The following is a 21,162-nucleotide window of genomic DNA, read 5'->3' on the forward strand; positions in this document are numbered from 1 at the left end:
CACAGCCATCTCATGTTTCCTTTCGTCCTTTATCCCCCTGCTATTACGTAGTAGGTATATTGCTGCTGCTGGCGGCGACTACGCCAAGAGTTGGATGTCTTTGGGACCAATCTCTAAACGCAAAAACATGCCCACATGAGGGATGCCTTCTTCCCACCATCTGCCCATGCCCTCGTCAACCTCGAATCCCCATCTTGCCCATGCACTGGCCACCTCCTCCTGCGCATGAACGCAAATGAGACCTCGCCACTGCGGCGCCTCGGTTTCTGTAGACGCCCCCATTTGCTCAAGGCCTAGTTCCCTGATACTCGGGTCGAAAAAGGATGGATTCTTCTTGATCCAGTCGAGGGCGTTCTTCACAAGCTGGCCTGCGAAGCGGTAACCACGGTAATCTTTTATAACGGCCAATCTTCCCAGCTTAATGTACGGCTCTTTGCCATCGTGAAATGTCGTTGGCCGATCATGAACGAACTGGCGAGCTGACGGTGCGCTGTTGTTGGTAGTTTTCTCTTCCTCGCCTTTCAATACTCCATTCCAGTAATCTCCACCCGCCTTTGGATGAGGCTCATGGGGAAAAGGAACCATGCGGATGGTTCCTACGGGAGTGCTTCGAGTGGAACTCTTGCGCGGCCGCACAATGTCACCTTGCTCATTTCTGATCTCTGGCACTTCGGTCTTATTGACGCTGACATAAATGACCCAGTGGCACGATCGCGGGTCATCAGCATCGAATTCGTTGTCTTTGGGGACGTCTTGCTCTTTGACGAAGACCTCTTCGCGAACTTCCATGGCGTCGAGGAACGTCTTTGGGATTGTGGATGGAAGCGACTCTCGGGGAATGCCTAGCCGGAACCCTTCGAGATTGCTAGGCTCGAGGAGGCTAATGAAAGGCGTTCCCATTGCGAGTTGCTTGGGGGTTGATGATTTGAATTCCTTGAGTGGTGAAGATGAAGAGACGGATGACTAGGCTTTGGCGTTTATCATGCAGAATGCAGCTCTTCAAACCTGTCTTTGATGGAGGACACTGGTTTAAAAAGGAGGAAAGAACAAAGTTACAGGCTGGTGTTTCTGAAGTGTGGGTCTATAGGAAGCTCTTGGAATCTTAGGAATTTATGCTACGTGCCGCCACAATGCACGTGGCTTTTTATCTCTATTTGAGTCATAATAGACAGCAAAAAGGTGAATTCATATTGGAGCGAGAGGTGACAACAGCGCAGTCACCCGGTGCTGGAGTGAAGTGAATGTGATAGGCCTAAAACGTAGGCGCATTGTCGATCAGTCCACTAGCCAATTTAGAGCTTCACGTCGTTTGAACTAAAACAGCCAAGCGACGCTGTATCAGTTCACTGGGATGCTTTGCGCATGGAAGAACGTGTATCTAAATTTGTGCGTAGGGCTATTTCGATTCAGAGAGGCAAAGTCCTATTGTCCCTATAAACTGGTTCCAAGCCCTTTGATTCGGGGTTTGCGCCAGAGGGTAGATGTTATGTTTACTTGAAGCTCTATATCCAAGCAACCAAGCTAATGCTCAGCTCCAATGAGAGCAAAAGATACAAGCATATTTGAGCAACACGTTGATATAAAACCACGGTCCCCATTTACTGACTCATGCTTATGACGTCACGCAGTATTCATTCTGTCATCACACGTGTATCGATTTTCATGCAGTCTTCTGCGCTTACATGTAGTGCGTGCATATGGCATTTTCGAGCTTTGCTGTTACTCACATCTGTCTGTTACAAACACAGAATGTGGTACGTTTGTCGACAAAGCAACCCAAATTCTAGCATTTTGATGTTGTGGATCGGGTGTTATCTCATCTTTTTCTCCCTGTTTTGGCGGTTTACTACTCTGCCCATTGGCTGTGGACTTTTGCTGAAATTGTGGAGGCCTGTGATATGGAATTTGTGATACTAATTACATGTCTACATAACACTGAAGCAACAACGGTTACCTGAATGTAAATGTTTCATTGCGACAGGTAAAATATGCCACATTACCATTGAATACTCTGTATTATTATCTAGGCATCATCAAGGACCGTTTTCGCTCGAAACTTATTTAAAGATTCGCTATAAAAAGACCGTCTTTAGGCTCACGGGTAGCACGACCTTGGAATTATAACACTTTAGCCTAATAGAGGTCTGAGCACACCTGGTTCGATCAATTAACATTACACGTACAGACTTGCACTCATACGAAACACTGCTAATGTATAATGCTACTGTACAATGTGAACGTGCATTGCATGGAGTACATAATCGATAAGCGATGGGTTTGATTGCCAGCAAGGGTCAGGGGTAAGAGATCAAAAGATCGACTGCGGAATACGGAGTGCCTAGAGAGATTACAATATGGAGAACAGAAAGGAGACGAGTGCTCCCGGCGGGCTGGCTCGATGGGGATCCCAACGCCAAATGCCCAGGGTGATGGGCCTGGTGAGAAAGAGATGCACTTGCAAGACTGAGGCTAGCTATGCTATAGCGATGAGCTGCAGACCTGAACATATGAAACAACTCAGATGCCACATGTCGAATGTACTCGTCTCCCTTGTGCCATGTGTATCCACGTAACTCGGGGCTCGCACAAAGCGGCACCGACAGATTGTTGATGAGATTGAAGTCTGTACAAGGACGTGCTGAGAGTAGGTACATGTATACATGAATGCAATTTGATAAAAAGAGTGGCGCAATAAGGAGTTAAAATGTTGCTGCTGCGCAACGGCCAGACTTTCCTTCCGGTGTTATCGTGCTTTTAACCGATCCATGGCCTCAACCACTGCCTGATTGGCGGCACAGGCCGTTTATAGTTTGCACCGACAGGAGGCTGCGGCCAAGACTGCAGCTCCATGGAGTTCATTGTGCAGCAGCGGCGCGTTCGCCGCGCGAGCTAAGCATGTAGGAACAAACGTGCCTGGCAGCCAAAACCTTGTCCGCGCCCTTGGGGGGCATCCACTGGAGAGACCCCCGTACCAGCTCCCCCAAGCCCCCCCGTACAACGAGCCCACCACTGCCTCCTAGCGGCCTCGCCAGCGGGGCTCCGGCATCCACCACCGCTACAACGACCGACCTCTGGTACCTGATAGCGGCGGCCCAGACGAGCCCATGCGCCTCTGTCGAATCTAGAGACACGACATCAAAGCAGGGCCTTGAAATTTCCCCTCGCTGAGCCGTCTGTCACATTTTTTTTCTTGTTTGAGAGTTTGGGTTACACCTTCGTTTTTGTTCATTTTGGCAAGCCTTGGACGGCACGAGACATCCTGGTAATAGAATTCGCATCTTGCATTCTGATCAGCGTTGGGCGGATGCTTTATTTGCGCTATCGAATCGCTATCTTTCCCGCCGGCGTGCATAATTTCTTCGTGTTTGCTCAGGGGTTCTCGAACGGGCAGCCGCCCATCAACCGGCGTTTTGCAACAAACTGCACACAATCGTTGGCCTTCTAGAACCTTTCCGTCTGCTTCACTTTTCCTTCCCTTGCTGTAGGTCGCGCCGCTGGCCCCAGAGCCTCGTTGTTTACTGAGCCCTCTCAACCTAGATCCCACGATATATCCGCTCTCTCGCGCCGAACGTCGAAGCTTGATGCGGTCGCAACTTTCGTCCTCCAGCGCATTGTTTCGTCAAGCCTTGCCAATCAGCAAGCTGCTGCGTCTGACGGAATAATTATCGCTGCCCCCGACTCCAACCAACACCATCTTTTTGCACGAGGCCAATATCCCGAGCTTCAATGCCCTGGCAGCCTCTTCCCCGGATCGCCTTCGCCGTCGCGACCTATCCATTCGAAGCCGCGAGCCCGGCCGACCTCCCTCTCGAAATTGGCGATGAGCTTTACATAATCGAAGAGACGCCAGATGGCAACTGGCTGCGCGGCTACCTGGTGGCGCCGCCGAGTCTGCTTGCCGGCCTGACTTCCGTCAAAGGACAGACGTTGGAAGCTCGCGTCTTCAGTGGCATCTTCCCGAGAAGCTGTGTGGAAGTTCGAGAGCTGCTCGGCGAGTCGGATGAGAGACACGATGAAGACTCTGCCAGTGATAGCGGCATTGATGATCGTCCGGGCAGCGACTCTGCCAAGAGTGGCATCACTAATGGCATAGAGCCAATCACAAAGCTGAGCGAGGACAAGGCCCCTGATTCAAACCATTGGAAGAGATCATTGCAAAGCTTCACAGCTGATGCCGCCAAGAATCTGTCTGTCCCTGTGCGCCGAGATCCTAATGCACCTCGACCACCGGCGCCCGTTCCGATGCTCAAGATTGGCGATGAGACGCCCACCTCGGCGGACGAGCCGCTTGTCGACGAAATCGCGTCGTGCCTGCGAGAGTGGCACTCGAAATATTTACACGAGCTGCTCCTTTCTCGACAGTATGCAAAACTTGACAAGCTGTCACAACTTGTTACCTCTCTCAATCTCCATCGCCAACAATTTCTCTATAATGTTCTTACCGCGCACGAATACGACAGATTGCGAGAGCAAACCGTCTGGGACCTCGTCGCAGTCAATAAGCTTTGTGGTGGGGAGGTGGTTGTACGAGATCCGGCATCTCGCGGCAGAGTCTTGACGGCCGATGACTCGATTGTTGATGTTACCAAGCTTCAGTCGGTTATGAGCTTGCTGGACGAGCCTCCCCAGGCCACAGTCGAGCTGACGAGCTTGAACCACTTATTGCTAGACTTGAAAGGCTTTGCTGGAAGTTCCACTGAGGAGACGACGCTTGTAGCTTACCTTGTTAGCAAACCTCAGTATGGAAAGGGGGTCAACCTGTCCGAATGTTTCAGCATTGAGATCCCGGCAGGCGGCTCGATCAGTGGTCTTGCACAAAACACCAGCACAAAGACGCTATTCACAGATCTCTCAGCCCATGATATTGGCGATGCACCGTCCGCTGATTCCGAGCTATACCTCGTTGTCAAGGTGTTGGGATCACAGCAAATCTTTATTCCCCAACCATTGTCCCGTTCCGGCACTGACAGCAGCTTTACACGAGACAATGTAAAGACCCCTCCGGCGAGTTCAGGGAAAGCTTCTAGGAGAAGTATGATGTGGGGAAGCAAAACTTCACGATCTGCCTTTTCCCGAGGGCATACGATGAAGATGGATTCTGTGTCAGAGGTACAGGAGGGGAGATCGTCTACGACTCGCTTGGATAGTCAAGACGGGAATAGTCACCCACCAAGCACTGCTGGATCTAAAAGTACTGTTGCAAGCGTTCATGAGTCTGGACAGCGTGTTGAGCGTACGATTGGTGTAGGGGTTTTGAAACTCAACTCCATTATGAAACAAGCAGAAGAAGTCGAGCAGGTTGTTAACATTTGGTCGCCATCGCTTGGATACTCAAACGATAGGGAAGCGGCTGAGGAGTTTGATTCCTTGATTCGAGAGCTGATTACCAGTGCTTCCGGGCAATACGAGAAATCGAGAAGCGGCGAGCGACTGCAAGTCTCTCTGAGGAAATTCCACCACCCTGATGCGGATGAACTAATCAAAGCTACGCCTACGATTCTGTCTGGCGTATCGAAGACGAACAGGATTGGCTTTGCTGCCGCGCCGACCAAGTCAAGATCGGACATCTACCTCACGCTCAATATCGCCGCTTTGGCGAAGCAACATCTCATATCAAGATATGCAGGCAGCGCAATCAACCTCCCCAGCACGGTTAGCGGAGCGAACCTGCAAGTCACCCTGGAAGTCCGTCAGTCTACCGGCGAACGATTCGAGCGATGCATCTTCACATCTTCTAACACCGAAGCGCTCACCACTTTTAAATCTTGTTCTGTGGAAAGAGGTGAAGCCTGGAATCAGACGCTCCGCCTATCACTCCAGCCGAGCGATGTAATGAATGCTCATGTGGTCATGTTTTTGTCAGACATGCCAAACCCTCCATTTGCAGTTGCGCACATGCCGCTTTGGGAGGACCAAGCCTTCATTCGCGATGGGCCCCATGGCCTGCTGCTCTATAAAATAGACGAATTTACCTCGACCGCACAGGCAGGACCAACTGGGAAGGGCGGATATCTCTCTACCCCTTGGGCGCCGCGAGGCAAAGATGACCGATCAGTTGACGTTACGGGGCCGCTCGCCGTGATGTTTGTTGATACCTACCTCTGCAGCACGCGATTTTCTCAGGATAGAGTTATCCTTGGACTTCTCAAGTGGAAAGACCTACCAAAGGATGAAATCCCTTCCATTCTGAGACAGCTGATCTTTGTCTCGGAAATTGAGGTCGTGAAGCTTCTCAGCGACGTTCTGGATGGGCTCTTTGGAATCCTGGTGGAGCATACTGGGAATGACGAGTATGAAGACCTGGTTTTCACTGCAATGGTCAGGGTGCTTGGAATCGTGCACGATCGGCGATTCAATCTGAGCCCCTTGGTTGACCATTATGCGGAAACTCAATTCAATTACCCCTTTGCTACTCCTTGTCTGATACGATCATTCACTCGACTCCTCAAACGCCCCACGGAACCCGAGACAGCCCGTAAGCTGCGTGCGACTTTCAAAGTCATGAGACACATTCTGAAATTCATCACTCAATCTCGCGGGCAGCAAAAGGCGAAGGAAGCTGGAATAGGAATCAATTCCTCCGCTCAAGGATTTACTAGGAGCCTTCGAAGTATCTTCAAGGCGCTTGACGCCATGATGCGAAACTCGGCACCTGCATTGGTGGGTAGTCAGACGCTGGCTGTGCAGCACTTCCACACTTGGCTACCAGAGCTCACTGGCCTCTTGACAACAGAAGAGATCCTGCACATTGCCATTGATTTTATGGACTCATGCAAAGACGTCAAGGGCAAGCTCATCATTTACAAACTTTGCCTCATCATCAACTACTCGAAGCTAGATATATTTGCTCATCCAGAGCAGAAATCAGCCCTCAGCACCAATACCGTACGATGGATCTCTCCTCATTGGGGACACGCTGAAGAGGTCAATGACCAATGGCGAGAGCAGATTCGCCTGTGCTGTTCTATTCTTGCCAGCCAGATTGACTACCTGGGCCCAGAAATCCCCGACCACGTACCTAATATTGTCGATTCATATCTATCGATTCTTGCCTCGCCGCAAAAGCCTAGGAATAAGCTCTCGCTTCTATTCCCCTCATCCTACCCTTTCCCCACAAAAGCAATAGATGAAGACCTCTCCTTTGACGAAGCTCTAACTGAGCTATCTGCTATTCTTGCTGCCTTGTCGAATTCTCCATTGGGCATGCAGCTTGAGCTGGCCTCTGAAGACGACTTGACAACCATTTTGGAGAACCTTCTCAAGGTGCAGATGAGCATTTTGACAGGCGAAGCGTTCCCAAGTGGATGGCTAAGTGTGCACATCTATCATCACAAATCAACGATGCGAATATTGCAATACTTGGCTGGCATCCTCTTGGATTCTTGCCTGCCTGACCCTGACGAGGCAGAATCATTCAACACCGAGCTCTGGAAGCTCTTCTTCACAACTTTGCTGAAGCTTGTAGGAAGCTCGTCACTTGCTCTGGAGACTTTTCCTGAGCAGAAAAGGAGAGCGGTGTGGAAGATTGCCGGCGATGTGCGGGAACATGGAGCTGACCTCTTACGGAGGATGTGGGAGGCCATCGGGTGGGAAACCACACCGGATGAACGTGAGAGGTACGGACTTAGCAACATTGGCGGATACCAAGTGCAGTATGTGCCAACTCTGGTTGGCCCAATCGTGGGTCTCTGTCTCAGTGTCCATGAAGGTCTCCGTACAATGGCCGTTGAAGTCTTACAGACTATGATTGTAAGCGAGTGGACGTTGAGTGAAGACTTATCTGTGATTCAGACAGAACTCATCGACTCGCTGGATGCTTACTTCAAATCAAATCCTCTTACAGAGAGCATTCTCCAGAAACTATTCATAACTGAACTTCTGGAACGATTCCAACCTCTCTCAGAAATTGAGGATGAGCCTCTCTACGCAGCTCTGCGAGACCTTATTGGCACCCTAGACGAGTTCTTGGATCTACTAGTGGCTGTGCATAGCGGCGGCGATGGCAGCGGAGAGGCCTCTAACATTATCAACCGGCTTCGACTAATGGAGTTCCTGCGCGATATGCAGAAGGAAGACATCTTCATCCGCTATGTCCACCAATTGGCAAAGCTACAGGCCGAGTCTAGGAACCATACAGAGGCTGGTCTAGCCCTACGTCTTCACGCTGATTTGTATGAATGGGATCCGATTGGGCAGGTCCCAGCACTGGCTGAACCAGAATTTCCGGCGCAGTCTCCATTCGAACGCAAAGAAAAAATCTATTTTGACATGATCAAACATTTTGAGGACGGAGAATCTTGGAGCAATGCCCTGACCGCATACAAGGAGCTCCAAGTCCAATACGAAACCAACATATACGATTTTGCCAAGCTAGCCAGAACAGGGCGAGCGATTGCAACGATATATGAGAGCATTTCCAAGAGTGAGAAGATTACTCCAAAATATTATAAAGTGGTCTTCAAGGGACTCGGTTTTCCTACTTCAATACGAGATAAAGAGTTCGTTTATGAGGGATCACCCTCTGAACGAGCCTCAGCCTTTACAGACCGTATGCAAGAGCAGTACCCATCAGCTCAGATCATCACGGGTGGTGATGTTGATGAGATGGAAGGTCAATTTTTGGTTGTTTCTGCTCTCACACCGCATCGGGACCTTTCACATCAACTATACCAGCGACTCCGCGTGCCGCACATTATTCGCGACTTTTTATTATCTTCTCACCCTCAGACTTTCTCTGTTACTACCAAGAGGAACACTTCTGGGCCGGTACAGGAGCATTACGCAGAGAAGCTGGTTTTCACGGCTTCTGAGCCATTCCCCACACTCTTACGCCGGAGTGAGATTGTCGAAACTCGTGAAGTCAGGCTTACTGCTCATGAAACCGCCTTGGAGCGCATTTCTAGGAAGACGCACGAGATGACTCTCTTGGAACGACGACTGGCGGATGGCGATGACAAGGTTGCGCAGCAGCTCGCAGATGCTGTTAGCGTTTCAGTTAGCCCAGTTTCAGAGAATAGCGTTGTGCAGTATCGCAAGCTGCTTCCTGAGCCACAGAGTGCCGAAGAGGGAGCGGATGGAGACGATGACGATGACGATGACGAGGAAGAAGACGACGACGACGAGGTTGAGCTCGATCCCCAAGAAACCGCAATCAAGATGACCCTGGTGGATCATGCCATGATGCTCAAGAGATGCTTAACTCTCTTTGCTCGAAACAAGAACGAAGCCATTTCCCGTAAATATTCAGAGCTTCAAGGCTGTAAGTGTTGAATCCTTTGCCCAAACGAGTTGCATAGTGGAATAGACAGCTAACACCCAGGTTAGATTTCGAGGCGACGTTTGCACCAGAGATTGCTCTGTTTGCCCCGCCGCAACCAGTCCGAGAACCCGTTCCAACACCGTCTCCCACCTGGCGAGGATCAACGCCAGGAGGCGACAAGGGCCCGCAGTGGACAAGCATTGCCGTCCCCGTGAATGGAGTGAAAGCTGAAGAGGCAACGGTCATTCGACAAATCACCCCTCGACAACGCGGTGCCGCGCGACTGAGCTTCCTCGGCGGAAAGAAGAAAGAATTCAGCCCCGGCCAGGAGGGGGCTGATCAAGTCAACGGCAACGGAGGCGACGTTAAAGCCCACACGCGCGGCCTCAGTAAGGACAGTGCTCTACACAACATGTCTCGATCCCCGGTTGTGGACCAAGAGGCTGCTGGGGACAAGCGAGGTGTCAGCCTGGACCTGCTCTCTAGAAATGGTGATGAGGCTGAGGCAAAGAAAAACAAAAGCGTTCGGAAGAGGTTCAGCCTTCTTAAGCTTGGCATGAAGCACAGCAAGACTGGAGCTATGATGGGGAGCCTAGACGAAGAATAATCGCGATTCACGACTTTTCGCTCTGGATATTTATCACACGCACATACAACTTGCCGTTAATATCACGACGGAACGCGGCGATTGATCACCGAATGAATGCTGAACGTCGCTCGCTTCCAACATCTCTTCATTGATTAGTAGCGATATACATACACAACATATACAAGACGAAGGGCGGTAGCGACACACAATATACAACGATGGCCTAGATCTTTTCTTTTTTCAGTCGTTTATAACACCATCTTGAATATCTCCGGTTCAGGGGATGATACCTCTCTTTGTTGACTTACAAATTATTTCCCCCCTTTGTTATTTGAAGAGCACTCTGAATTTTCGCCGCCCTCTGCCATCTGGCTATATTTACACGCATCTCTCTCTCTCTCTCTTTTAATACTGCTTTGTTCTCAGAAAAAGTTTCCTGCCTTTTGATTTCCTACTGTATATGGCCCTTGGTGTTCTGGATATCACCATTTTTTGGCCGCTCTGCGAATTGGCCCGCCGCCACCACATCTTTCCTTACAAAACGTCTTTTTTGTGGTTCTTTCATATATCTCTCGGCATTGGATTTTTTTTCTCTCTCGGTAATCTTGGCTACATTTGGCTTTGCATACTTCTTTTTTTTTCCCCTCCATGGTCTTTCTGTGTTACTAGCTTTCTTTCTTTTTTGTAATCTTGATGATATCTCTGTTTTTGTATGTTAGCTCAGTCTTTGCCCTCTCTCTGTATTTGTGTCTAGTGGAAAAAAGATAGGAGGGAGTGAGGAGCATATAAAGTTGTTTATTTTTTTTTATTCCTCGCGAGAGTGTAGACACATCGCATGCATTGAATATAATTTTATCCTTGTACTAGGAAATCAAGTTTGACACCTGCCGAGCGTTTCAGGTGGTCTCGTCCCGTCTTATTTGGGGATTGTTCTATGTACAGACTGTCTTGCCAAATAATCACGAAAGATCCTTTACTCCCCTCCCTAAATAACAAAAAAGCACACATGATATCGTTAAAAGAAAAAAGGAGCTGCTCTATTCTAGCCAAGTAGCTTAGACATATTCGCAAGTAACTGTATCGTATCGCTGATCTAGATCTCAGAGTTAGCCAACTATTTAGCATTAAATAAAAGGGACGTGGAATAAAAGAAATGTCACATACTATTGTACAAGAGCGTGTACGTAGTCGAGGCAGAGAGATACACCGCCTCAATTTTGCAGCTGAGGTCATAGTACATCTGGCCATCTTTACCCTGTCGACGATTGAGCAGATGCTCAGGGATGTGGCTCACATCGGCCTCGACATGTGCCAAGACTTGAACATTTGCGTTTCTGTCGATGGGGGCTTCCTCGGAGGTTTGGTCGCAGTAGATGGTCATACGCATCTTGCGGATACGGCCGTGTGCCACGAGGCCTGTCCAGACAAAGGATGTGACGTAAGGCTCGTTCTCGGAGACGGCATCGCCCTGGTGTATAGTGTTAGCTAGTCGTGTAAGGATACAGTAGCAGCGAGAGAGAGAATGGGTTGATCAGGGAGAAAAAATCAAAATAACGTACCTTGCGGATAAACCACTCCATGGCGTTTACCTTGTAATACCCTTCCATGCCGCTCCAGCTCTTCTTGTCAGCTATATGACCATGAACCCTGTCGTCGAACTTGGTGCGCCACTCCGTGCCATAGTGCTTCCTCGCCTTGCGGTTCTGCACCTTGACCAATGTGAGAGACTCGGGCGCGCTGTTAGCGAGGCCCTTCATCACAGCACCCTGAACAACGGCTTGCCAGGCATTGGGAGGCTGCATGATCTGGATGGATTTGTCCACAGCATTTCTCAGACGCTCCTTGAGATAATTGGAGGCGCCAAAACCACCAACCAAAAGCACAGCGCGGATAGGCACGTTGCTAACAGTGATCTGATCCTTGACTAGCTTGATGACCTCGAGGACGACAGGCTCAAATATCGTGTTCAGGTCAGAGGCCTTGAGCGCATATCGTCCGCGGTTGATTCCGAGGGCCCTGTTGTTGGCTAGGCCGCCAACGGGGATGGTGTACGTCTCATCTGGAGGAGCGGCGAGGGTAAACTGACGCTTGACCTTCTTTTCAAAGACTTCCATGGCTTCGGCGAGAATTTCATCGTCGAAGCCATCTTCCTTGCCCAGCTTGGCCTTGAGAAATTTGGCAAAGCGCATGTTGAGGAAAGTCGAGCCGCAAAGGGCGCCAGAGCCAGGGGCAGCCTCCTGGACCTGAAGAATAGGCCTCAGCCCGGTAATGGTGTAGGAAATGAGATCAACCGTGCCACCACCGGCATCAACAACAACCACAGTCTCGCCAACCTTGAGGCCATGAGGATCCAGTCCATGAAGGGCGTAGATGGCAGCAGCTTCGGGCTCGGAGACGAGGTGGATATGGGTCTTGGACGAGCCGGCCGCTAAGGGGAGGTTTTGAACGGCCTGTTGACATGCCTTTTTGGTTTTATCCTTGGCAAGATCGCTCCAGATGGCTGGTACCGTGACAACAAACTCGAGTGGAGTGTTCTTGACGACGCTCTCGCCGAGCTTCTCGCGCAGCGTGTAGAGGAGATGCTCGGTGAGAGCATTCAGATAGTCAGCAACAAGCTTCTCGGCATCTCTGCCTCCACGAGCACCATCATTGGCAACGGCCACACCAATGTTTTTCAGAGACGGATCCAAGTCGCTATTGGCACGATGTTGGTCAGTTGATCCTGTGTGACTAGGGCTGATCATGGCCATGGATCGGACGGGACGATGATGACTTACAGCTTGAACCATTCGATCACTTCATCCTGAGGAGCGGTGATGGGGATGGAAAACCCCCACTGAGTACCATCCGGGGCATAACGAAGCTTAGTAGGCACCTTGTCTGAAGACTCGCCCTCGCGGGTTGTCTTGTTGATGGGCCATGTGGTGATGGCTGTCCGTCTGTCTGGCCGCTGTGTCTCTGCCCAAGCGACACCGGAGTAGGTGGTGCCAAAATCGATGCCGACGATGATCTTGCGATCAGTGATGGAGAGCTTATCAAAATCCATGCTGATGGCGATGATGGCGGCGTATAGAATGGAAGAGAAGGCGAAGGAAAGTGCACAGAGAGGGACGGATGAGAGTTGTTGGGATCAAACGATAAGCTGGCCTGCTGGGCCACTATAACTGTATCTACCGAGCGCCAATCGATTGAAGTACCGGGGAGGTGGGAAAAAGACACAGCTTTGAGCCACAGAGGAAGAAAGCATCCAACATATAAGTGAAGATGATGTCGGAAAAACAGATACTAGGCGTCTTCAACGGGGCGCAGTTGCGGACAGTCACTGTTAGGTGATGGTCAAAGTTAAGCCGGGACTGAAAAGCCCGCGTCCTAGGACTGTTCAGAAGGGCTGCTCCACGGCCCTCTTGTCCGACCCAAACAAGTTGAAGAGGCCTGGCTTGATGCATTGGCAAACAGACTTTCAGCTGGGCGGGGACTGATGCCTGGCAAAGTCTCGTGTCGCCGCAGACGCTGGAGCGGCACTGGCCCGCGGCCAGCCTCTGGATCTGCGTGGCGCCAAAAGACGTGCTGGCATGGCGCGAATCAGACAAAGTGAGGCGAGAGTCTGCCTTGTCTTGAAGTAAGGAGGATTCAACAAGTACAAGCAAGTCGTGTTGAAGCGGGGATGGAGGGGTGTGCTTGTAGACGGCAAGTGAGGGGCTTGCAGATAGTGGCCGCTAGCCCGCGAGATGGCGCCGTCCAGCGAGGCCATTCACTGGATGAAGCGCTGCAGGGTGCCTTGAATGGTGCTGTCAGTGGCTGCGGCGGAGGATTTAGTGGGTTCGAGCTTGAGCTTTGAGCTCCAGCTCTATAAATACTCGGCAGGATGGCCTGACAGGTCGATAACCGCTATCGGTCACTGAATTGAATGGGGGCCGAAAGACGAGGTGGAAGCTCTCAAGCGATGGACCAACAAGTGTTGATACGCGCCTGGAAAGCTGCATTGGCACGAATTACTCACCACTACTGGCAGCGTCTAAGAATTGAAAGGAAACAACATCAAAAGTGACGTTGAACATCAGTTGAAATGAGGCGAAATTACTAGTACCCAAAGCAGTGGAGTGCAGCGCCAAAGCAGCGCCTAGTACCTATTTCCCTGAGGCTGTGAAAAGGCTCAAACAGGCTCCAGATACGGCGTATCAAGTACACTCAATCAAAAGTGCTGAGCTGTCATTGTATCACTGTACAGTCTGCATTTGTAGAGGCAGCTACCCAATGGACCTGCTGAGTGTATCCGGATTTGCTGCCCAAATATGTCGCTTTCCGTACAGTTTGACCACTAGAAATGAGCATACATGTGCCTCTCCAAATTCCCACTAGAGCTTGCCGTCTTGCATCGGGATGCCTCTGCCTTGTCCAAATATCCATCTGTTACACGACTAAACACGAGAGATTAGCTACATGTTTTTATCTGCCAGACGTTTTACTGCAGATAGGATCGACTTGCAGCAGCAGTACATGTACTTCCGAAGCCAAAATCAAGTTCAGAAGCCAAAAGCCAAAAGCCTCCGAAACGGGCCGTGAACAGTCATGTCCCCTCTTTCTCCCACGGCAAGCTACTGAGGCTGAATCCACTAGTAGTTACAGACCCTAGCAAACATCATCGTGAGGGAGGGGGCGTGGAATTGACAGTCGTTTGTCTCCAGGCCATGCCGTGCCATGTCAGTGCCCTGCCTGTACAAGCAGCAATGGCAAGGCCAGATGTGTCCGCCGTGGAAGAGACTCCCTCGCTTCAGCCCCAGGCTGTGAGCCGTGCCATTCAGCGAGTGGATATTGACGCTGCCAGCGCCACAGTCACAGGCTCAAGGCTCTGGTTCAGGCTGGCAGAGCAGACCTGGCATCGAATTCTGAGCTCTAGGGATATTCTCTTATTTGTATGAAGCCCATACACCTCTTTGCGGCCGGTTTGGACGTATTCTGATTCCCTCTCGCTGCCCCGTGTGTTTAGTTGGGCTATTAAACGGTAGTGCTTTGTACATGCCCTCTTTTACGCTGCATCTCACCATGTCTCCCGACAAAGGCCAAGGAACAATTCCCCTCGATGACATGCGAGCGCGCCAACCCAACGGCCATGCAGTGCTGCGCAAGGAGAGAAAATCGACCAAAACCGCTGACAAGGCTGAGACCGAGGCAAAGGTCCAAGACCACAAGAAAGAGACGGATGTGAATGACGACCAGGCCATGTTGGACGGAGAGCAGCACGAAGAGGCTCCCGTCGAAGTGGATGCCGCCGACTTTGCAAAAGACGAAGTCACCGAGACGTCCATTTCTCCAGAGCTTGTTCCTGCGAGGCGATATAACCTGAACGTGCCAGTTCCATTTCCCGACGGAGCTCAATCCGACGACGACGACTTTGAATTGGCTGAAATGACTAGTTCCATGTACGCAGCGGCCGAGGGATTCTCCGGCATGGACAGCGACGATTTCATGCCTCGGCGACGCCTTTCTGACGGCGATGGAGCGCGAGACGAGCTGAGAGAACAGGCGCAGCTCAGACAGCTCCAAGATGCCATCACGAGACTCACCCTCGAAAAGGAGAGCGCCGAGAGAGAAGCGATCAAGGCCAGACAGCAAATTGAAGACTTGAAGCATCTACTAAATTCCGACATGGAGGAAATCGCCAAGGACACGGAGTCTCTTGGCGCAGAAATGAAGAGGCTCAAAGAAGAGAACAATCTCTTGAGAGAAGAGCTCAACGATGCGCAGTCGCACATCTTCAGCCTGCAGCCGTATCGTAAGGACCTCACCCCAGAGGAAGTAGGACGGGTAAGTTGTCCCATATCTTGATGAGCGGGGACGATGTTTCTTGCCGAGTACGATGAATGCTAATATATAAACACATTTGCAACAGCAATATGATGATCTAGTTGAGTCAGTTCAAGACTGGGTTCAGAAATTCATGGGCTTTTGGCTAGATGACTATGAGACTGGCGTTGAGGCTCTCGCCTCCTACGCGCGGAAGAATGCCCAAGAAGCTGCAAAGCTTAAGAAGGTTGTGCACAAGCATCCGGATCTGATCCACGGCTGCATGTTTCCAGAGACGGATGAAGACATCATCGTCGCTGTTATTATGCGATTTCTCAACGACCACATCTTCCAAAAAGTCCTCTACGGCTCTGCGTCCGGCTACACCGATATGGTGAGCTTTATCGAGACACAGATGCAGACCGCCGTTGAGCCCAAGAGAGGTAATGTGCCTTTCAACTTCCCAAAACTCACAATGAGATGAATCTAACAACAATGACTCAAACTAGACTTGTTTGCTGTTCGCACATGGACCGCCGAGAGTTATAATGCCTTGATGAGCGCTCCACAGTTCAGAAGTGTTCGCACTCGGCGCAGCAGAGATTTGACTATAGGCCTGGCAGAAGTGCTTCGCATATTTTGCAAAAAGGACAAACACGCCTGGTTTTACCAAAACACGGAAGAGCGCTGCATCAAGCCCGCTATGGCGCTCTACGAAAAGCTTCAGGTTGCTACACACCACTTCTATCTCGATATCCAGCCCTACATCTCATGGAGCGGCAGCAACCACATTGCCCATTCACAAGAATTCCACGAGTGCGTCGAGGATCTTGACTGCAGAAACATCCTGCATAACAGAAAGGCCTTCAACATGAACAAGATGGACCCTCGACCTACAAAGGCCGATATCCACCGCAATCTACTCAACGTGTGTACCGTGGTCCCCGCCCTTTACATCCGCCAGATCGGCCAGCGCGATGCCATCAAGGCGCCGTCGATTGTACGCAAGCAGCAGATGCTAGTAGCCTGGGGTTCTGATGAAAAGAAGGACAAATTCACCGAGGAGGGCGACGAGTCGCTGGTCCATATGCTCTGCCTCTCAAAGCCTCGGAAGAAATCAGAGGGTTGGTTAAGCTGATGGGATGCGATGCATGTGTTTACGTTGGAGCAGGTTTGCTGACGTATGGGACGTTTGGAACAAATGAATGATTCTCAACATGGATGCTGTGAAACCACGCATCGTATCGTATGGGAGGCGATCCTTTTGGGCGTTTGCAGGGTCTCTTCTCCCTCATTGAGTGACTCGCCCTGTCTTTTGGGTTTTCTTTTCCCTTTGCTCTGTATTTTTTTCCTAGCCTTACTACATCTTTTCTCGCCTATTATCAAACCAAACAATCAGCATCTAGTGATAGGATAGCTGTAGAGACACGTATTGATCTGATTCGGCTACATGTAGATTACAGTTGATATCACTGCTTACTACCTACATGTAGGTGTCCCGTTTATTGGTGCTCCCACGCACGCATCTCGACCGCTGGATGGTGCTTGGCCTGCCACGTTGAATACGGCTCGCATCCACAGCGCAAATCATATGATCCGCGACAGCCCTGCGATGCCTCTGCCGATGGCGCTGGGGAGGGTGTGTCTAGTTCGATGAAGTAGTTCTAGAGCTCAATGTTGCCTCCAGGTCTTCTTAGGCACACTCCATTGCACCGGACCCCCTGTACGTAGCAAGGCACACTGGAAGCTTCAGGGTTGCAGGGCGCAGGCCACTCACTGATGGCGGCACGCACTAGGCCGCTTTGGCGCTGCTCGCTGGCTAGATGCACTGCTGGCACTGCTGGCGGCCCCTGGGGAAGCGCCATGGCAGGCAGCTAGGCCCGTTCAAAGTGCTGGGGCTTGCCCGTCTCCGCTGTGCATCGCGAGGCGTCTCCCGGCCTCAGCTGGTCTGCCCACTGAGGCAGAGGCAGAGGCACCTGGAAGCGGCTGCGACGAGCTCCGCCAAACGGCCTGGCCTGCAGCCTCCATCTTTCTCGTCCCTTCCGTCCTTTGTTCCTTCGCACCGCTGCAAATCAGAATCATGCATGTGCTTCTTCTTTTCTTCTCTCAATCTTCTCTTCTCCCATCTTTTAACCTATTCAACCTCCTCTTCCGCCACATCTACGAACATTAATATCCTCCCGTCTTCTTTCCAACACCTCTAGATCGATTCTGTGTGCCATCGCCGGTATAAGCGCCCAGCAGCAGCCACACTCCTCCATCCAGTCCCCTGCAGCACATGTCCGCAATATAGGCCGGCCCAAGGGGGGGTAAAACCGGAGTTACAGACCTGCTCTCACACTCTCGCACACTCACACCTTTCGACATGAGCATGTTTCGCTCCCTCAGGAAAAAGACGGGATCTGTTTTTCGCAAACGAAAGGACAAGAGCTCTGTTCCCTCAGTGGCTTCGGTTCCCAGCATTAGCTGGCCGCTCCCAAACGATTCATACCCACCGTCGATTGCTACGGGAGAACAAACGGAGGCGACGGTTGATACTACGTTTCATACTGCAGCGTTGGTGGAAGAGGAACGAAAACAAGCACAAGAGCAGCTGTCGGAGGTGCAAGAAAGCAATAACACTATTGTTGATATTCTTGTCACTGTCACTGACCCGTCTGCTTCTCACACTACTGCTGTTCATATACCAACAGTTGATACGCCGGCAGTTGAGATACCCGTGGTTATTACACCAGCAGTTAATTCTACTACTGTTGACACACCGGCTGTAGCGCTGGCAGAGGCTCCAATTGAAGCGCCCGCGCAAGAAGAAGTCCAAGTTGCTGAAGAGGAGCCCAAAATGGATTCCTACACTCCAAAGAAGTTTGTCCCATTCGTGGAAGCGTCAGCAATGAGGAACAACATGTTTGTGCATCCTGCCTCTTCGCATTACGGCATGGTGAACCCCGCCATCATGAGCGGCTTCGGGGATGAAGACGACGACTCGATCTGGCTAGTGGATGATGAAGAGACGGATCCAGAGGCTGAAAGTGCACAGACGCCTGAGGCGGATGATGAAGGGGAGGAAGTTGTGCAACTAGACGAAGAAGACTACGAAGAAGAAGGAAGCGAAGAGTTTGATATGGAGGAACGGGAAGAAGATGAGGAAGAAGAAGAAGATGATGAAGTGGAAGAAGAGGAAGTGCAAGTGGAAGAAGACGATGACGAGGTAGAAGAAGACGAGGAGGAAGCAGAAGAGGCCAGCACAAGTGTCTCTTTGCCAAGAACGAATCAATCTCAACCTCCCTCAGTACACAGCGAGCCCGAGACAGCCCCAATAGCCAATGCACAAACCGGGTTCAGATATCGCATCAACCTTGCTTTATTGGACGACGACTTTGCGACCCCGGAAGAAGACAAAGACCCAGTTCCTACCACATATCGCAGAGGAAGGAATATGGCTGCCTCTAGCGGCTCTTCTACTCCTGCCATAGGCAACCCGTATGTCGAACTCCTCGAGCAGCAAGACTCTGCCATGACAGAAGCGTATCAACGCCGTCTAGATCTGTCTGGCAGGCGTGGAGATGACAAAGCTGATGATTTCAGGTAGGTTTCCTGAAATATAGCCTCTTTCGACGGCTTTCCCTACGTCCAACCCCTTTGCGCTATAGATGAGTACAGACGGGATGCTGTTACGACTATGCTATCATGTAATATTCTTCAAGTCTTCTTCCCGATTCTTACATGTTTCTTCAGTCCACATACATGCATTTCTTTTTCAACCATTAATCTTCAAGTAGCCTCAATATATAACGTCCAGTTTGCTGATATTACTATCTGTTAGTTTCGGGCAACGATATCAAAGCGATCCAGGAACATCGTCTGTGCTAGTTACGCATCAACGTATTCCGTCAGATCGTGAGAACAATGATGACCGCGATTGCTTGATTTGTGCCGACACCAAAGAGGAAATCCTCTTTCCTCGGTTTTCTCCAACGGCGTCTTGCACACATTCCCCAAACACATGCCTCGAGTGTCTGGAAAGATCTATCCGATCTGATCTGACAGGCAAGATTTGGACAGATATCAGATGCCCCGAGTGTCGACAACTACTAGAATATACAGACATCCAGCGTTACGCTGATGAAGAGACATTTAAGAGGTATATATCATAATTTCACTTCCACCTCTCTTCCACGATGGAGCACATCTGGTCTGACAAACCTATAGATACGAAACGCTTGCCCTCCGAGCCGCCATGGCTGAAGCTGAAAACTTCTTTTGGTGCACATCTGGCTGTGGCTCTGGTCAGATACATGACACCGGCCACGACCACCCCATTGTCATTTGCCTTCACTGCAGCCACCGATCCTGCTTTCGTCACAACGTCGCCTGGCATCAGGGTTTGACTTGCGAAGAGTACGAACAGTTGCTTGCCGACCCGGACAACTTTCGTTCCAAGCTTGAACTTGATAACGAAGCGTGGGCAGCTTCGCAAAAAGAACAGCTTGAAGCCGACAGAGCTATGGCCCAAGGCCTGTTGGAAGAAGAAAGAAGGGCTAGAGAGAGGAGAGAGAGGAGAGATCGCGAAGAAAGGGAGAGGGCACAGAAAGCAGTCGATTTGGCGAGACAAATTGCCACAAGAAGAAAGGCCGAGGAAGAAATGAGCAGAGAAACAGTCGGGAGAACGACGAAGCCTTGCCCTGGATGCGGTTGGGCGATTGAAAAGAACGATGGATGGTACGTACACTGATTCAAACCTTGCCGTTGCAATGTGAGAATAAAAAGAAAGATTTGCTAATTTTTTTGATACAGTTCACACATGACTTGTAAGTGATGCCCCTTGGTTTTCTTCTCCTCCTTTTTTTACCCCCTTTTCTTTCTTTTTCCTTTGTTTTAAATTTTAGGGTGCGTACTTGCAACACTCACACCCCTCGGTATCGAAGCTCACCACTTTTTTCTCTTACTCTAATCAATACCTGCTGTATGAACGTCTGAAGAAGAAGTCCACTAATCAAAGATGACCGCAGGCATCAAATGTCGCTTCGAATTTTGCTGGGGCTGTACCTCCACTTGGAGCAATACCCATAGCATCTACTGCCAAGGATAAATAGTTGAGAGCTGACTGGTTGACGTCCTAGGCGCCAAATGCAAACATCAATTTTGCTATGAATGCGGTGCTGACCATAAGCGGATTCTCGAGAACGATAACACTATTCATAAAGATGACTGTAAATTTCACCCAAACCAACTAGAAGACTTGGATGGTATTGAAGAAAAGGAGAGCGATGGAAATGACGAAGCAAAATAGTTGTCAAAAAAAGGAGGAGCCCGACGCCCTGTCAATGTGTACGTACGTATATTTGGCATTGCTTGAATCTGATGGCGAAGAAGAGGGCACTGTGGATAGCAGGATTGCTTTTTTTGGAGTTGGTTATTAGCATTTGTTTGTTCAATCTTGGATACAGCAAGTAGAAATCTATACCCCAGCATTTAAACATTACACATCATATCTGCTGCATTGTGTCTGTCCATGCCAAACATTAAACAG

General features: G+C 50.4%; 6 protein-coding genes across 8 annotated transcripts; 4 read left to right on the forward strand and 2 right to left on the reverse strand.

Annotated features, from left to right (window-relative positions):
• Nucleotides 1–78: 78 nt before the first annotated feature.
• Nucleotides 79–900, reverse strand: TrAtP1_004095 (uncharacterized protein; the record flags this gene model as incomplete). Its single annotated transcript, XM_014083430.1, has 1 exon — nucleotides 79–900. One exon carries the CDS (start codon nucleotides 898–900, stop codon nucleotides 79–81), a length of 822 nt encoding a protein of 273 aa, XP_013938905.1.
• Nucleotides 901–3,173: 2,273 nt separating this feature from the next.
• On the forward strand, nucleotides 3,174–10,661 carry TrAtP1_004096 (uncharacterized protein). The gene is made up of 3 exons (XM_014083726.2): nucleotides 3,174–3,481; nucleotides 3,538–9,259; nucleotides 9,325–10,661. Exons 2-3 carry the CDS (start codon nucleotides 3,727–3,729, stop codon nucleotides 9,864–9,866), a joined length of 6,075 nt encoding a protein of 2,024 aa, XP_013939201.1. The 5' UTR covers nucleotides 3,174–3,481; nucleotides 3,538–3,726; the 3' UTR covers nucleotides 9,867–10,661.
• TrAtP1_004097 (uncharacterized protein) lies at nucleotides 10,662–13,483 on the reverse strand. The gene is made up of 4 exons (XM_014083407.2): nucleotides 12,626–13,483; nucleotides 11,408–12,542; nucleotides 11,013–11,316; nucleotides 10,662–10,941 (listed from the first exon to the last, which is right to left on the reverse strand). The coding sequence occupies exons 1-4, from the start codon at nucleotides 12,892–12,894 to the stop codon at nucleotides 10,904–10,906; spliced, it is 1,746 nt and encodes a 581-aa protein (XP_013938882.1). The 5' UTR covers nucleotides 12,895–13,483; the 3' UTR covers nucleotides 10,662–10,903.
• A 1,092-nt stretch (nucleotides 13,484–14,575) lies between these two features.
• Nucleotides 14,576–14,767, forward strand: TrAtP1_004098 (uncharacterized protein; the record flags this gene model as incomplete). The annotated part of the gene is made up of 1 exon (XM_066112159.1): nucleotides 14,576–14,767. One exon carries the CDS (start codon nucleotides 14,576–14,578, stop codon nucleotides 14,765–14,767), a length of 192 nt encoding a protein of 63 aa, XP_065968242.1.
• Nucleotides 14,768–14,864: 97 nt separating this feature from the next.
• Nucleotides 14,865–16,770, forward strand: TrAtP1_004099 (uncharacterized protein; the record flags this gene model as incomplete). The annotated part of the gene is made up of 3 exons (XM_014083727.2): nucleotides 14,865–15,653; nucleotides 15,739–16,075; nucleotides 16,142–16,770. 3 exons carry the CDS (start codon nucleotides 14,865–14,867, stop codon nucleotides 16,768–16,770), a joined length of 1,755 nt encoding a protein of 584 aa, XP_013939202.2.
• A 929-nt stretch (nucleotides 16,771–17,699) lies between these two features.
• On the forward strand, nucleotides 17,700–21,115 carry TrAtP1_004100 (uncharacterized protein). 3 transcript variants are annotated; one of them, XM_066112160.1, is made up of 5 exons: nucleotides 17,700–19,217; nucleotides 19,456–19,773; nucleotides 19,842–20,351; nucleotides 20,427–20,440; nucleotides 20,642–21,115. In XM_066112160.1, the coding sequence occupies exons 1-5, from the start codon at nucleotides 17,998–18,000 to the stop codon at nucleotides 20,719–20,721; spliced, it is 2,142 nt and encodes a 713-aa protein (XP_065968244.1). In that variant the 5' UTR covers nucleotides 17,700–17,997; the 3' UTR covers nucleotides 20,722–21,115. The 3 variants fall into 3 exon arrangements, with proteins under 3 accessions (XP_065968244.1, XP_065968243.1, XP_065968245.1); XM_066112161.1 differs by having other exon boundaries at nucleotides 20,753–21,115; XM_066112162.1 differs by having other exon boundaries at nucleotides 20,427–21,115.
• The last annotated feature ends 47 nt before the right edge of the window (nucleotides 21,116–21,162 follow it).

Source organism: Trichoderma atroviride, chromosome 2 (assembly GCF_020647795.1).
Source record: "Trichoderma atroviride chromosome 2, complete sequence".
Classification (NCBI taxonomy): domain Eukaryota; kingdom Fungi; phylum Ascomycota; class Sordariomycetes; order Hypocreales; family Hypocreaceae; genus Trichoderma; species Trichoderma atroviride.